We start from the raw sequence: 17606 nt of genomic DNA on the forward strand, positions 1-17606 counted from the left end.
AATTTTGTGGCTATGACCTCTAGTCCTAGACTTCCACTAATGGAAACATCCTCTCCACATCCACTCTATCCAAGCCTTTCACTATTCTGTGTGTTTCAATGAGGTGTCCCCTCAACCTCAGGACTGGATTTACATATAAGCTTCACAAGCTTAAGCATAGGGCCTCGAGATCTAGGGGGGTCCTCGGCAGGGCCAGATTTACCTATAGGCTTCAAACAACAATGACCCCAATCATCCCATTCCAACCACGCATTACTCTTGACACAACCAAAATTATTTCTGAAATATTAGTGATAAATCTGGTGAAAAAATGATCCAAAATAAGACTCAGAATGCACCAGGAGCATCTAAAACCCCAGAGCTTCCAGGGCCCGCTTAAGGGTCTTTGAGCTTTGCGCTTGTGATATGCGCTGCATGCACTTATTTCACATAACATTTTTGTAATCATGCCACTCCTTTTTTTGAAAAGCTTCGTATGGGTCTGGTGTATTATATTTTTTCCACTGTCATAGGCCTTTCTTACATTTGCTGTCACAACGCACTGTAGTCTCTAAACAACACTTCAGTAATTTCCCTTTCCCTCCATTTCAGAATAATAGTGCTTTAAGCCGACAACTCAACACTAGCACTGGCAATAAATAAAAAGCGCAGCTTTCCAGCCCTTATCTCGGCTGCACATCGGTGTCAATCTGGTGGACTCTTCCATCTTTCTCTAGTCGTGGGGGTGGAGGATTGGGAGGGACCTCACAAGTGGAATAGCCTAGGGCCCCTCTTCATCTAAATCCGGCCCTGCTCATCCTAAACTCCAGCATGTACAGGCCCAGTGTCATCAAACGTTCATCATATGTTAACCCACTCATTCCCGGGATCATTCTTTAAACCTCCTCTCGACCCTCTCCAGAGCTAGCACATCCTTCCTCAGATATGGTGCCTAAAATTGCTCACAATAATCCAAATGCGGCCTGACCAGCGCCTTAAAGAGCCTCAGCATTACATCCCTGCTTTTGTGGACAAGCTCTCTTGAAATAAATGCTTTATTACGGTCAGAAGTGAGAAAATGTACTGATGGTTATAATGCTCAACTCCATTCATAACTCTTCGGAAAGTACAGCAGTCCATGGTTGCAGACAGCAAAACCCAAACCTACAATCAGGCACAGGACAACGTTGGGCAAGTAACATTTGGATCACTACAAGAATGTCAAGAGTATTTAATTGTCATTTGTACTGACAAGAGAATAATACAATTCTTATTTGCAGCAGTTTAACTGATCTGTAAATGCTCTAGGACATAGATAACACGTAATACCCAAAATTAAAATAAATTACGGTAATTATCATAATACTGGGTAACCACAAGTGCAAAATCAAAACTCCACAACCAAAGACAGCACAGAAAATATCATAGTTGCAGAGGTTTGTGATGTGCAGTGTTCTAGAGCTTGATGGTTGTTGGGAGGAAGCTGTTCTTGAACTTAGTAGTAATGGTTGTCAGGCTCCTGTATCTACTTCCTAATGGGAGAAGCAAAATGAGAGCATGGCCAAGGTGGTGTGGGCCTTTGAAGATATTTAATATCTCCAGCAAGACAGAATCGAACCACCTCCCTTTGATATATTCCATGAATCACCATTGACTAGAAACTCAAATTGAACACACAAATACCACTGATAGAAGTGGTCCTGAAACGTTGCCTATTTCCTTCGCTCCATAGATGCTGCTGCACCCGCTGAGTTTCTCAAGCATTTTTGTGTACCACTGACCAGGTCAGGGGCTGGGTACCCCGAGGCGAGTGACTCATCTCCTAACATCCCAAATCTTTCAACATCACCTACAAACCACTCGTCAGAAATGCACAGGAATACTCTCCACTTTCATGGAGGAGTGTAGCCAAAATCTGCACTCACTCCAGGAGGTTAAAACCAACTTGAATAATGCTCTTGACAGTGATCCCATCACTCACCCAAAACATTCATTCCCCCCACCACCAATGGCAGCATTATATGCCAGTTAAGGGGATTAGGTCACCCCACTGCGGCGACCTAACCTTCGAGTTTAGAAGAGTGTCTTCGACCTTCAATGTCGCAGCATGGTCGAAACGTGGTCCTAGGAGGACTTACCAGGTCGCTGGAACTCTCCTTCATGCTCGAGGGAAGTTCCCGAATACTCATGGCCTCAGCTAGGTCGCGGAAAATGTTTCAGCATGTTGAAAAATTTTCCGCGAGTAAAATTTGGTCGGCATGGTTCTTTTGAACTCGTAGTGCAGTGGAGTGGGGTCGCTATTTAGTTACACGCAGTCGAAAGCAGCCATAGCCGATCTCCTTCGCTGACCGGGCATTTTGATTGACTCATTGAAGTTTTCAGGATCAAGGAAAACTTACCGGTACGTTAAATGCCCGCTAAACTTTATTAGACTTCTTAAAAGTGTCTCCACTCCTTCTCCCCTCCTTCTCTCCCTCAAGGACCTACCGTGACTGTGCAGTGGGTGTGAATTTCAGACAGCGCTCCCTCTGGCCCCGCTTTTCTCTGGCCCCCGCCTTTGCAATGTGTGTGTGTGTGTGTGTGTGTGTGTGTGTGTGTGTGTGTGTGTGTGTGTGTGTGTGTGTGTGTGTGTGTGTGTGTGTGTGTGTGTGTGTGTGTGTGTGTGTGTGTGTGTGTGTGTGTGTGTGTGTGTGCTCGCGCGCACGTGGTCGGTCGATGGATCCAGCTCAAGGCTTTCCAGGCGCGTGCCCTCGAGCTTGAAGGTCGAAGACACTCTTCTTAACTCGCAGATTAGATCGCCCAAGTGGGACAGCCCCTTTACAGACACACTGCCGGTACCTGCCCAATAACTCCTTGGCATCTCTAAATCTGACCATCTTTACCAACAAGGACAGCAGACATATTTGGACATGGCCCTGACATAGAAATACCTCACCATTCTTTTATTGATCAGCCCCATCTAAATCCTGGGACTCTCCCGAACAGCAGATTCGGAGGGGAGAGAGAGAGAGAGAGTCAGTCTACACCACGACAGAAGGGGGTGGCGTTGTACAGTTTGATAGACACAGGGGAAAAAGGATCTCCCTGTGGCGTTCTGTACTGCATCTTGGTAGAACATAGATGCTCTATATATGTCATTTACACATCCTAGCAATATATTTCATCATCACATTTTTCTTGCAATAAATTTAATTAATTTATAAATATACGAAAAGGGCAATTAAAAAAAATCTACATAGTTTGCACAGATTTATATGGCAATATACTTCCAATTTCACATCACCATTCACACAGTAGGATCTGTCACTAACTCCACAACACCAGAAAGTTGCTAATTATTTCTGGCAGCACTTTAGGAGCCTGCAGGTGAACCTTTCCTGTAGTAAAACTATGTACATTTACCAGTGTGTCCCAAATCACACTTTTCACCATGCGCTAAATCTGCTCATTAAAAATAGCTTAAAAGTTCCAGAATGAAACCTGTGGATATTACACCAGGGAGAGTTCAACAAAAAGGTCTAACGAACTGTGCAGCACGGCAACAGAAGGAAATGCGAACTCTGTCAGCTGCGAGTTCAAATGCGAACTCTGTTCAGAACATGCAGCAAGTTGCTAATGAGAATGTGGATAATGAGAATAGGAATCATCTCCTTACCTCAACCTCGCAGGTATGTTCAGAGCCATCCAGAAGGGTCACTTTGCACAGCATGTTCTTTGGCCTTTTTACTCCTTTCAGAGGAGATTTGGATAACTTGCTTGAAGAGGATTTTTGGGAGAGTTTGTCGTCCTCAGCCTGGTGGTCTTCCTGCTGACTCACAGTAAGTTTGCCGGAAGCTCCGTCCGCCTCTTTTTCACATTCACCAATCTAATTAGATAATCAAGTGGTTAGTCTTTTAAAAACATGACCATGCAAAAGTTCAATGTTCCCGCAAACTACCTTGTGCACCACAGCATTTCCCTCACAAATATCATTTAATCGTGCAAAACATAGCTGAAACCACATTTATGAGATTTAATTAATGTAACCTTATATGGGCAAGTACCTCATTAGAAGTCTGGGAAACTTTTGGAAAATCAAAAATGGATGTACCAAAATATATAATCCTCTGTTGCGCATTTTATCTCTAGCAGCCCTTCACCAGGGCAACCTAAAAGAAATCTCATCATTGTACCATTGCCACCACCTCAGGCAATACCTTTATCCAAGATTAAATGATACAAACTGCCTCAACCTGCCCTCATTGCACATTTGCATAATTAGAGGATATAGTCTTTGGCTATGAGAAGAATTGCTTATCCATGCTGCTAAATGTATGTATTTTTAAAATGTTCTATCCTACTCCAAGCGGATTTTGAACCGGCTTTCCGGTCGCCAGCCGAACTCTTAGCCCATTGTGCTATCTGTCTCAACCTGCCCTCATTGCACATTTGCTAATTAGAGGATATAGTCTTTGCCTATTAGAAGAATTGCTTATCCATGCTGCTAAATGTATGTATTTTTAAATGTTCTATCCTATGCCTAGTTTGCTTAACATGCGGTAATATTACATTTTGGGTTAAAATCAAGCACCACATTCCACAGCAATACCTTCCTTTAATATTAAGCTATCATCCAGGCAGTAGATGGATTGACATTTGTGGGTCAGTTGGCGTGCAGAGTCATCCAAGGAACAGACACCCCTTTCAATCAGTTAAAGAAACACTCAGAGCAACAGCTGACTGGGTAACAGTGATGTAACAAACATGGAGATTAGAGTCCACATCTCAGCTGGAGTTTAAAACCAGCACAGGCTCGGTGGACTGAATCACCTCCTTCTGCGCTGCAGTAGTCTGTGAATCTAAAGATACTTTTTGCCCCAAGCAGATGTTCTAGCTACACCCATTCGCTACAGCTGTCATGCTTCATATTATCCTAGGGCATTTGCACTATACTGAAAGGTTTTAATGTCATTTTTCATAAGAGGGTGCAAATTGCTCAAGCTACTCTAACATTGACTTAGAGACTGCCTTGTTTGGTTTTTATTTTGTAAACACCGATATTTTATGACTACAAATTGAAGGTGTTCTCTAAATCCACTTCACTTTGGCAAAAACAAATTGATGCTGCATATCATAACTGGAAATAAAATAAAATAATTACCAAATACACATCCAAAACTTCCACTGTAAAAAAAATGTGTAATCCTCATTGACCAGAGTCTGTGCATGCAAACTTTCTATTCACGCTGCAACAATTCCTGTTCATTTATTTGGTGCCCCACGAGATATTATCAAAGACCAGCATGAACAAAATATACACCATGCCTCTTGAAAAAAAAATCACCTATATTTTTATGGTCAGTTAGAAAAGTTGAACTGTATTTAACCACACATGCAAATACGACTCGCTCACGATCATCAATTTTTCCGTTCTAAATCAAGTCATGTATGGAAATCAAAAGTGATGGAGCATACTCCACGAGAGGGGAAATGAATGTCATTGACTGAACCAAAAGGACATTAGCGCAAGAGCACGACATTCATCCCCCCAGCTCTCCCTCTGCAGACCTTGGCAAAACCATTTCATTCCACTTGTGATTAGGATTGCCTGGAGAATGACAGACTGCTCTAATTAGTAATACATTTGCTCAAATTAAACTAGACCAGGCTCTGGCAATTCTTTGTCTTCATCATTTCTCTGCTCTGAGTGCATAGATATTCACTTAAATTTCGGAAAATTTAGTCCTAAAACATGAATAATAGAGGACATGTCAGGGAGTGATTGGAGAAGCTCTAGTGCATGTACTGCAGACATTATAAACTGATATGCATCAAATGGGAAACCTGTGATTACAAAACTTTTAAAAAGAAATAGGGAGCACATTTTCAGCCAAGCCAACCACTAAAAGCTGCCCGATCTCTTGCTTCACAGTCTGGCACTGGCAGTATTGTCCAAGAGAGCATGTTTCTGAAATAAACTGTGTCACTGGATCCACAAAAGTAGGGTAAAATCTGCAAATCCACCTTCAGTTTTCATGTAATTTAATGTCAAGCAAGGTGTTAAAAGGAGGCACCAAGGTGATGAAAGTAATTTCACCTAATATGATGGTGGACAAAAATGCGGGAGAAACTCAGCGGGTGGGGCAGCATCTATGGAGAGAAGGAATAGGCGACGTTTCGGGTCAAGGCACTTCTTCATTCACCTAATATGATCTACACTAAAGGTTTAGGAGAGCACTGAAAATAATTCCTGTACTTTCAGCAGATATCATCCCGATAGGCATCTAAACTTATGAGATGATCAAAATGTTATATTTTATAATTATAATAAATTCTATTTTCTTCCACCCCCGCCAACAGATTGCAATTGGCACCACTTTCAGCAGGTGGAGCTCCCCCCACACAAATCCTTATGAGACAGCAGAAACCTTTTACAATTGTCATCAATTACCTGGATGACATTTCCTCCCACCCTGGCTTTTGTACAGACACTATACCTTACTGCCATTCCTCCATCTCCTCTGTTCCCAATCTGTTTTTCCATGCTGGGAATATGTAATTTCTCCATGCTGGGGTGCACATCAGAGATGTTTTTTCCCTTTCTTCTCACCGAGGGCCTCCCCTCCCCCCCCCCCCCTATCCATCCAATACTTGGTGTCCTTATGGTGTATTGAACAGCATCTGCAGTTTGTCTGCCTTAAGTTTCTACATTAAATTCAGCACATTTCCTGCACATTAAGCAATTACAATAACTCTGCAGCCTTGCAATTTTTTAAGAATTTAAGCCTTAATTGGCTTCAATCTAAAAGAGATGGCATGAACTGCGACTTGCCAGCTTCTTCCTCTCGGAGGTACCAATTGCTGCTGGGATCCCGTCTACCCCGTCTGCCTGCTGATGCTCAGCACTCTCCTCTTGTTCAGTTGCAGTTGCTGCCTCTTTCTTTTCAGCTGCTTCCTTCTGTTCTTGGTCCTGCTTAGATTCAGAATCTGAACCCGGTTCCGTTGTCATGGTTGTGAATTATTCCTAGAAGACAAATTTGTGAAGAAAAATCAGTTCATCGTGCCTCATGTACACAAAAGTTGATTTATTTATTTTACAACTTCCAAGCATGAAGTTTGCTCTGGAGAGGGATAGGACAAAATAATCCAGAGCAGGGACATGTACCTAGTAGTATCCCAACACTATTTAAAATAATGCAGGAAAACTGTATCTGAGAGACACCGTCCTCTCATTTTTTCTGTTCTTTACTGAGGCACGGTTCAGGGCGTAGGTGTTAAAGCAGAAAAAAGCTACACTGAACATTTCAGCTGGAGTTCGGTTTTTGCAGTTCTATGGCATTTTAGCACAAAAATGCAAGGCATTTGAGGACACCCTTCACAAATAGTTTCCAATTAATAAAGTGATTAAAAGTTGAAGCCCAGGCAAAATCTGAAATCATAGAAACATAGAAAATAGGTGCAGGAGTAGAACATTCGTCCCTTCGAGCCTGCACACCCATTCAATATGACCTTGGCTGATCATCCAACACTATCCTGTACCTGCCTTCTCTCCATACCCCCTGATACCTTTAACCACAAGGGTCACATCTAACTCCCTCTTAAATATAGCCAATGAACTGGCCTCAACTACCTTCTGTGGCAGAGAATTCCACAGGTTCACCACTCTCTGTGTGAAAAAAATGTTTTTCTCATCTCGGTCCTAAAGGATTTCCCCCCTTATCCTTAAACTGTGACCCCTTGTTCTGGACTTCCCCAACATCGGGAACAATCTTCCTGCATCTCGCCTGTCCAACCCCTTAAGTATCAAAAGAAAATGGAAGAGAGCAATGCCCAATTCATGATCTACATTTAAAAAAAATCACTTCCTAAAGCTGGTAACTCAACTATCTGGTCTGTTGACCTTCATAGAAATTGTCACTCATTTCCAAAGATTTTGAATAACATCCTGTCCCACAGAAAATCTTGATTTCTGGCAAATCTAATAATTTCTCAATCCTATAATATGTAAATGATGTTATATGTTATAGCAAATTGGACTTCAATATTTCAGTCCTCAACTTCAAAAACCCCACACCTTCACACCAACAAAGTAGAGTTTACATACTCTGTGCCATGCCAATAGTTGTAGTCACATGTTTTTGCCTATAGTGTAGGTATTTGGAACCGAACAGGAGACCCTGTTTATCATCTCTATCAACAAATATTCTAAAGCAGATTTCCAAAAATGGCATATTTCTTTATTATTTTTATATGTGCTACTTTCATCTCGGAAAAAGCATATTCCAGGTTCTCACTGCAGAAGTTGACATTAAAGTCAATGCTAACACTATACTATTCTGCCAAGTGGGTGCTGCATTCAGTAGTGCCTCATTCGGACGAGGAATTAAATGGGTACATGCAGAAAATCAAGTGTTGCTTCGAAGATGGCGGGTATTATCCCTGGCATTGAGGCTATTTGTCTCTCGCACAACATTAGCAAACAGATTGCCAGGTAATTACTCCACCACTGTCATGGAGCACACGCCGAACTATTGCCTGCTCCGATTCCAACAGTTGTTTTCAAAACAAGAAAGGCTCCAAATTTGGAATGACTTGAAAGTAATAACAAGCATTAAATCTCCAATGAAAGCTCTTTTTGTAAGCATTGTTGGAACACAAGTAGTTGTTTGCAAATTAAAATGGTGGTTAAATCACTTAAAGTTTATTTGTAATTCATGGGATAACACTATGGGCGCAGCGGTAGAGTTGCTGCCTTTCAGCGCTTGCTGGCGCCAGAGTCCCGGGTTCAATCCTGACTATGGGTGCTGTCTGTACGGAGTTTGTACTTCTCCCGCGACCGCGTGGGTTTGCTCCGAGATCTTCTGTTTCCTCCCACACTCCAAAGATGTACAGGTATGTAGGTTAATTGGCCTGGTGTAAAGGGCCTGTCCCACTGTACGAGGTAATTCAAGAGCTCTCCCGAGTTTAAAAAAAAATCAAACTCGTGGTAAGTACATAGAATGTACGTAGCGGGTACGTCGGAGCTAGGAACGTCTCTTAGCAGCTCGTAATGCTAACGGCAGGTACTCGGGAAATATATTGAAAAATGTCCACGAGAGCCCCGAGTACCTAAGAGCGGCTATTACCGTAATTCTCCGAGTTTGAATCAGGAGAAACTCGGAAGAACTCTTGAGTTACCTGGTACGGTGGGACAGGCCCTTAAGTGTAAATTAAATCTAGTGCGTGTGGGATAGTGTTAATGTATGGGGATCACTGGTCAGTGCGGACTCAGTGGGCTGAAGGGCCTGTTTCCACGTTGTATCTCTAAACTAAACTACAAATTCTACAATATCCCACAACGATTATAAACACATGACCACCAATCCAGTCTACTCATTAGTCAAGAAATATAGTCAACATGGGAAACATATTGGCAAATTTCATTTTACAGCTTCCCTATAAAAACAATTTCGGGACCACATTCTGCTGCTTTAAAATACAACAAATCTTACATTGCAAGACCCTGAGCACCGTTATATGCAGAAGGATCTTGGAGTCTAAGTTCATAGATCACTAAAGGTGGCAACACAAGTAAATATGGTGATAAAGAGGCATATGGTATTATGCCTGCCTTCATTGCTGGGTACATTGAGTGTCAGGATATTGGATCATAATGCAGCTCTATACGACTTGGGTTAGGCAGCATTTGGAATATTGCATGCAGATCTGGTTACTCCATTGCACAATAGATGTGTAAGCTTTGGAGAGAGTGGTGATGTAGATTACCAGAATTAGAGGGTGTCATATACAGGGAGAGACTGGACAAACTTGGATTGGTTTATCTGAAATGGAGATCAAAGGGAGACTTGACCGAACTATATGAAACCATGCCAGGCATCGACAGAGTAGACAGTCAGCACCTTTTTCCAACAGTTTCCAACAGACATAGCTATAATGTGAGAGAGGTAAAGTTTAATGGAGATGTGCGAAGCAAGTTAAAAATTAAAATATTTTGGCGGTCGCAAGAACGACAACTAAGTTTAGTAACTTATTTTATTCTCAAAATAGCTTCTTAGCTCTACAGGTTCTTACAACGCATCTGGCCACAACGGTGGACAGTACTCAACTGCTGCGCAAAAGCGAAACCGCGCGAAAAACTAGCAGCCCCTCCCGAGTCACGTGACCACGGCTTCCGAATGCCGGGTTCGATACCAGCAGGCGCGGTTACAATATGATTAATATACAGAGGGTGATGGAGGTCTGGAACACATTGCCAGAATGTGGGCAGAAATGATTGTTGCTTTTAAGAGGCTTTTGGATAGGCACGTGGAAATGCAGGGAATAGAGGGATATGGATCAGGTGCAGGCACATGAGATCAATTCAGCTATGCATCTTGTTTGGCATAAACATTGTGGCTGAAGGGCCCATTCCTGTGCTGTACTGTTCTATGTTCTTATGTGAAACAAAGCAATCAGTGCTTATTGTTAACAGTCTGTCAAAATATTTATCTAAAGTACACCAATATTACAAGCAGGAAAGTAACAATAAAAATGACAAAAATAAGAAAATGAAGATTGCGATTTTAGAAACGAACACTGAACAAAAATAAATAGAGATGTATTTTATCAATTACCTCGATTCTTAAACAAAATCTCCAAAGCAGGTTAGGAGCGGCATATAGTGTGGCGCAGCGGTAGAGTTGCTGCCTTACAATGCCAGAAACCCCGGGTTCAATCCTGACTATGGATTATGTCTGCGCTGAGTTTATATGTTCTCCCTGTGACCTCATGGGGGTTGTCTAAGTGCCTCCCACACTACAAAGACGTACAGGTTAATTGGGGTTGATAACTTGAAATTGACCCTAGTGTGTTCTGTAGGAAGGATCTGCGGATACTGGTTTACACCGAAGATAGACACAAAATGCTGGAGTAACTTAGTGGTACAGGCAGCATCTCTGGAGAGAAGGAATGGGTGACGTTTTGGGTCGATATCCTTCTTCAGACCTGCACTTTGTGTCTTTTTTAAATCTTAAGTGTTACAGGACAGCACAGTTGCATAGCGATAGAGTTGCTGCCTTACAGCGCCAGACACATGGGTTTGATCCTGATTATGGGTGCTGCTGACTGTACGGAGTTTGTACGTTCTCCCCATGGCAACGTGGGTTTTCTCCGGGTGTTCCAGTTTCCTCCCACACTCCAAATGCATACAGATCTGTAGGTTAATTGGCTTTGGTAAAAATGGTTACATTTTCCCTTGTGTGCAGGACAGTGTTAGTTTACAGGGTGATCGTGGTCAGAGGAGAGGGAGACACAGAGATAAGGAAGTGCAAGGTGTGAGAACAAGACATCAAAGGGGATGAGACTCAAGGAAAAAGTAGAATAGATCATTGTATATCGGAGGTGACAACGAAACCTACAGAGATAAAATGTAATCAAGGGGACAGCCAGACTGATCAGAGAACGAGGAACGGGGAGGGATGGAGAGGGAAAGCAAGGGTTACTTGAAGTTAGAGGTCAATATTCATACCGCTGCCCAAGCGAAATATGAAGTGCTAAGTATGTGTTCGTACACGAGGTGATCATTGGTCGGCACGATTAGGTGGGCCGGGGGGGGTCTGTTTAAGCGCTGTTAATCTCAAAGTATTTTCAAAAAGAAAATATAAACTGGTTTTCAGTTCTTACCAAACTGATTTCTAGTGGTTTGAATAGAGATTTATTTTTAAAATATAGAAAGTCAATTATGTGAGTGGAAATCTCACAAAACATTTTTTGGTACTGAGCAACATTCAATAATCTTTAAATTTCTGGTTCTACTAATCGAGCAATGGAATTCTGCTTTGAGCTCTTTTTTTTAAGCAAAAAAAGATTCTTCATCCACAAAATTAATTTTCACTGAAAAATTCTGAAGAGATTCCACTGCTATATCTTCTTCTATTATATATATATTTGCCATGAAATATTTATTTGTAATTCAACAGGTCAGATTTGGCAGTTTTTTTGTTGGGGAAATGTGCATTCATCCTAAAAGCTGACCCCCCCCCCACCCCTCTCTAATAGCTTTATCGTACAAGAAAACCCATTTATAGATTCTAGTAAATGGTGACGGTGGAGTGAAAGCATCCCGCAGGAAACGTCTGCCCTTGTTAGGCACATACAGACCGGCAAAACAATACGCAAAGCGAGGATTTGAAATTATGAATTTCTGAAGAAACCACCTAAACCAAACCCATCTGTTGTCAACTCGGGTAGGCTGATAATGTGCTCCGCACAATATCGTGGTTCTCTGGTCTGGCACTTTGGATTAAAGTTCAACCCATATAATTTCCACACTAGAATGCAAACATTACAATTAAAAATTGCCCAGGGTAATGAAGTTTAACAGTATTGCTCGGTTCGTAATCTTATGAATGGAGACTAATCAGATTCCATTACTCACAAGGCAAGTCTGCCCACGGCTATTTTCATGGATTTTGGCCAAAGTATCTACCATAAGGGCACCACACAGTAGTTTAGCAATGATAGAAGCGCTCTGCTTAACTGCAGTGTCAGTTATCGTCCGATCCCCCCCACTCACCGTGATTAGTTTACCCCACCCTCCTGCACTCCGCAAGTGCTTCTAAACCCCGCATCCAAATAACTCTTCTTGCTGTGCTCTGCTGTCTTGCTCCACTTAAGTACTCCACTCCAAACAACTTCACTTGCTGTGCTCGTCCAGTCTGACGAGGCGCCATATTGGGGTGCACCACTCCTTGGCACCAGTTAAATGAGGCCCAAGCATTTAAAAACAAGAGCAAAGCCCTCCTGCTGCAATCTCCTGTGCACTTGGTCATGGACTCCGTCAGACTACTGCCTGACATTTGAGGTCTGGTTACACATTTTAAGCATCCTGCATCAAAATTCAGACAATCATTTCTCCAGCTCTCTACTTATGCTTCAAAAGTCGGCAACTTAAACTCCCAGCAACCAGTACTGCATGTAAAATACAAGCTTGTTATAAGTACCAACACCAATGTGGCTGCCCCTGTAGATGGCCTGGCCAGTTGGAGGTGGGTGTGCCAGATAATGCAGCGAATAGCAGTTATACCAAATGGGAACAGAGACCCTTTTGAATGGCAAGTCTGTTTCCTTCCTCATCACTGTTCATGGAAGTGGATAACCTCAGCATTTAAAAATAAAATTATCAGACACTATCAATGTTCCGCAGCTATTACAATACACAAACTTGCTGCTCGATCATGTGTGCCTGTGCAGAGATAATTCAGCAGAATGTACTGAACCGTGAAGCATGACCAAAACTAAGACCATCTGCAACAGAGCTTCCATTTGCAGCTGCCCTAAACCAAATTGGATTAGCGTCCATGAATCCAAGTGTGCATTTTTAGTTCCATTCCCCCAAGAGGATTCTTTCTCCCATTTCAACATGCTAGATGATTTGAACAAGAGTACTTAATGCAGGTTTCACTGCCCTCATTACTGACCAGACATCTGCTCCTTGGAGATAACTGGATATGGCCTTTTTGCAGAGGCATGCCTGGAAACAGCACAGATGTGTTTGCTCCCTCAGAATGATGCCACTGCCCATCCCCCCACCCACCATCAAACGGCAGAAAACCAGCCAGAATGAAGGCAAACAAGACATTGAAGCATCAAATGTCGTGAAAGTAGCCGTGGGGCTAACCTTTGATGCAAGATGAATAGGCCTGGCTATTCTAAAGCTCCAGAGGCTCACTCAGACAAGCTTCCTCATATTAAAACGATATCTTACTGCAGGAGCATGGCTACGCAAGGGAACTAGCATGCTGAAACACACCAAGCACACTCCAAACAACTAAATTGGTTTAATTTATAGGTTATTTTGCAGATTCTCAGCAGATGCTAATTAAAACCCGACAATTTTTATTTTTAAAGCATGAAAATTACAGCATGAAATCTCTGTAAATGAGAAGCTCCTTTGAGCTGGACACAACCCAGGAACTTACAGACAGCATAGGCCATTACTGCCTAATCAGTGTTGAGAAAGATGAAAGGAAGAATGAGGTATTTTCACATTTGTCCTTCTATAAAGGGATTTCTATTCGACTGAACCGTTGCAAATACGTTTCTTCAAAATTTGGTTTTGGGTCCAATTGCTGCAGATATCACGAAAGTTCTGATCCAAAAGTCCGGATAGAAATTCTCCGAAGTCCGTATAGAAATACTCATCTTTGAAAGACAGAGCTCACATCACTTCAGTTTGCATTTCACCTTCCACATTCATATGAGTGTTCATAAGCAAAGATAACCAAAGGGAAAATTCTCATGAAAAGTGGAAAGGTTCCAACTAAATCTGTGGACATCAGCAGTTGCATGTCCTGCATCATCAAAATCCCTTGTTACAGTATATTTACACAGCCAATTGGCAGTTTATCCTTGAAAAAGCACTCTATTTAAAATGATGGCAATTCAGCAGCTGCTGTACAATATGCCAAAACCTTCAACCTGAAGCCCAATTAGTTTATTTACATTTGCAGCAACCAAAACGCAAAGCTTTTTGACAGTCTTCAAATTGTATATAATTTTGCAAGTCACAAGTTTGCTTTCAGAAAATCTCTTAATGCAAACAGCTTTCTTATTAGGGAGAAAATAGATAAATACGCATAGCTTCATATGTTCTATACACCAGGATGTTATGAAATTCTTGTTCACATAGAGCTCACAGAGTCAACAGTATACATAACGATAAATACAACAATACATACAACAAGTGCTGAACAGCACAATGGCGAAGTACTGCAAACAATTATTGAATTATAATGGAATAGCTTAATCAGATAGTATTAAGGATAAGAGTACATTCCAGCATCTCCGGAGGTTGTTGCAAAAGAGATGATTGGTCCAGGAACAGAGAACATAGAGCGATTCAACACAGGAAATATCTGTGTCGAACATGACACAAGGCTAAATGAATTTCACCTGCCTGTACATGATCCATACTCTGGATTTCCATGCTCATATCTAAAAGCCTCTTAAACGCCACTATCATATCTGCCTCCACCATTACCCCCGGCAGCACGTTCCAGGCACCCACCAGCCTCTGGAAAAATGAATCGGCCTACACATCATATATAGCTATTAAAACTATGATCTTGGATATGTGTGTGTGTTTTTTGTGTGTGTGTGTGTGTGTGTGCGTGTGTGTGTGTTCGTGTGTGTGTGTGTGTGTGTGTGTGTTTGTTTGTGTATAATCCCATTTTCTCGAAAAACCGACGCGCTAACGGTAAAATCTTTACATATTCCGCTAGAGATTTTCCCCCCGTGTCCGAAATTGTCTTATCTGAAAAATTCATGCTTTATTTCTCCAGTTATTAACGAAAGTGTTCGAGAATCTGAAAAGACTGACAAAAAACTCGCTGACTTCTTGCTCGCGCTGCAAGTGACGCTCCCTGCCTCCGACGGTCTTCTTGCTCGTATCAACCAGCCAGGCAAGTGACATCACCCCTCCCAAGCCACAACCCTCCTCCAGACCACCCCCCCCCCCACCCCCCCCCCCCCCCCCCCCCCCCCCCCCTACCACGCCCTTCCCCGTACTCGGGCCCTGCCTGCAGCCAGGAGCCGGGAGCGAGACACCTCAGTATTGCGTTCGGGAACCAGCCCTCCCCTGTGACAAACATGGTCCCCCCCCCCACCCCTCAAACACTACCTCCCCTCACTTCTCTGCCCCCCCCCCCCCCACATCACCCATCATTGCAAATCCCATGCATTTTAATCTTCTCCCAGTCTCTGCCTCCCGCTCCCTCCTCTCTGGGAGCTACAGGTAGGGGATGGCTGCGTTGGGGGAGCAGACCCGACGGATCTGCACTTGGTCTAGTCTCCTTTAAATTTTATCACTTTCACCTTGGAGCTATGCCCTCAAGCCTTTGACATTTCCACCTTGAGAATGGGTGACTATCTGATTATCCTTTCTGTGCCTCTCATAATTGTATATGCTTCTATCAGTCCTCTATCAACCTCTCATGCTTCTATCAACCTCTCCTCATAGATAATACCCTTTAATTCAGGTCCCATTCTGGTAAATCACTTCCTAAATTCTAGAGAGTATAAACCAAGTCTATCCAGTCTTTCTTCATAAGACAGTCCTGACATCCCAGGAATCAGTCTGGTGAACATTCTCTGTACTCCCTCTATGGCAATAGTGTCCTTCCTCAGATTTGGAGACCAAAACTGTACACAATACTCCAGGTGTGGTCTCACCAAGGCCCTGTACAACTGCAGTAGGACCTCCCTGCTCCTATGCTCAAATCCTTTTGCTATGAAAGCCAACATACCATTGCTTTCTTCACTACCTGCTGCACCTGCATGCCTACCTTCAATGACTGGTGTACCATGACACCCAGGTCTCGCTGCATCTCCCCCTTTCCCAATCGGCCACCATTTCGATAATAGTCTGCTTTCCCGTTTTTGCCACCAAAATGGATAACCTCACGAAGGAAGTGATAAGCCTGCGATGGACTGGGTAGTGTTTATCATTCAATGCAGATCCAGACAGTCAAGTCTAAGCAGTTAAGGGCCTGTCCCACTTACGTGTCCTTGGCACGCAAATTACGCGACCTCGTGGCCGTGTTGAGCCGAGGCGGTCGAGCGAAGGTCGGGTGCGACTCCATGCATACACACAGCCGTCTTGAACGCGTGACGTCATTTGAAGATGGACACAAAGCTGGAGTAACTCAGTGGGACCGGCAGCATCTCTGGTGACGTTTCGTGTCGAGACTCTTCTTCAGTCTGAAAAGAAGGGTCTTAACCCGAAACGTCACCCATTGCTTCTCTCCAGAGATGTTGCTGGTCCCGCTGAGTTACTCCTGCATTTTGTGTCTATCTTCAATTTTCTTGGCTCCGCTCTGGGAGTAGAAGTGGGGGCGGATCCTCCCTGTGACTGTGTGGGCTTTCTCCGGGTGCTCCGGTTTCCTCACACATTCCAAAGATATACAGGTTTTAGGTTAATTGGCTTCTGTAAATTGTCCGTAGTGTGTAGGATAGTGCTAATATACGGACTGATCGCTGGTCGGCGTGGACTTGGTGGGCCGAAAGACCTGTCTCCACAGTGCATCTCTAAACTAAACTTTCTGGGTCACTGCATCAGTGAGAAGGGGCCAGGTTACATTGCTGGTGATAGGGATACCCAAGAACTTTAAGCTGTCGCTAATCTCAAGAACGGCTCGGTTTGTGAAAACAGGGGTGTGTTCCATTTCTGAACATGCAAGAACCATGTGACGAGTTTATTTTCATTTTAATATTCTTCCCCTTACCCTATTCTCAAAAGAGCAAAGATAAAATGATTTGCTCAGAGGCCATTCATTTATTTTCCCTCTGTAAAAGTCTTTAGGATTAACTATTGATCACCCTCACTAAAGGAGCTGATGCTAAAAGCTGTAAATCTGCAGTTCTTTAAATATTTATACTTTTGGCTGTTCTCAGGATTTATTTTTCCCTAAGTGACAATCGCAGACTGTGGTTAGTTTAGAGATACAGTGTGGAAACAGGCCCTTCGGCCCACCGTCCACGCCAATCAGCGATCCCTGCACATTAACACTACCCTACACACACTAGGGACTATTTACACTTACACCAAGCTAATTATCCTACAAACCTGTACGTCTTTAGGGTGTGGGAGGAAATTGAAGAACTCAGAGAAA

General features: G+C 43.0%; 1 protein-coding gene across 17 annotated transcripts in view; it reads right to left on the reverse strand.

The window, feature by feature from the left end:
• The window catches only part of epb41l3a (erythrocyte membrane protein band 4.1-like 3a), a 171194-nt gene that overhangs the window by 115660 nt on the left and 37928 nt on the right, over positions 1-17606 (reverse strand). For all 17 annotated transcript variants that reach the window (XM_055633729.1, XM_055633724.1, XM_055633725.1 and 14 more), the window contains 2 exons: positions 6791-6982; positions 3635-3844 (listed from right to left, as the gene is read on the reverse strand). In XM_055633729.1, coding sequence (XP_055489704.1) covers positions 3635-3844; positions 6791-6967 — 387 coding nt within the window. In that variant the 5' untranslated portion in view covers positions 6968-6982. The remainder of the gene's footprint in view (positions 1-3634; positions 3845-6790; positions 6983-17606) is intronic.

The sequence above is a fragment of the Leucoraja erinacea genome, chromosome 4, assembly GCF_028641065.1.
Source record: "Leucoraja erinacea ecotype New England chromosome 4, Leri_hhj_1, whole genome shotgun sequence".
Classification (NCBI taxonomy): domain Eukaryota; kingdom Metazoa; phylum Chordata; class Chondrichthyes; order Rajiformes; family Rajidae; genus Leucoraja; species Leucoraja erinaceus.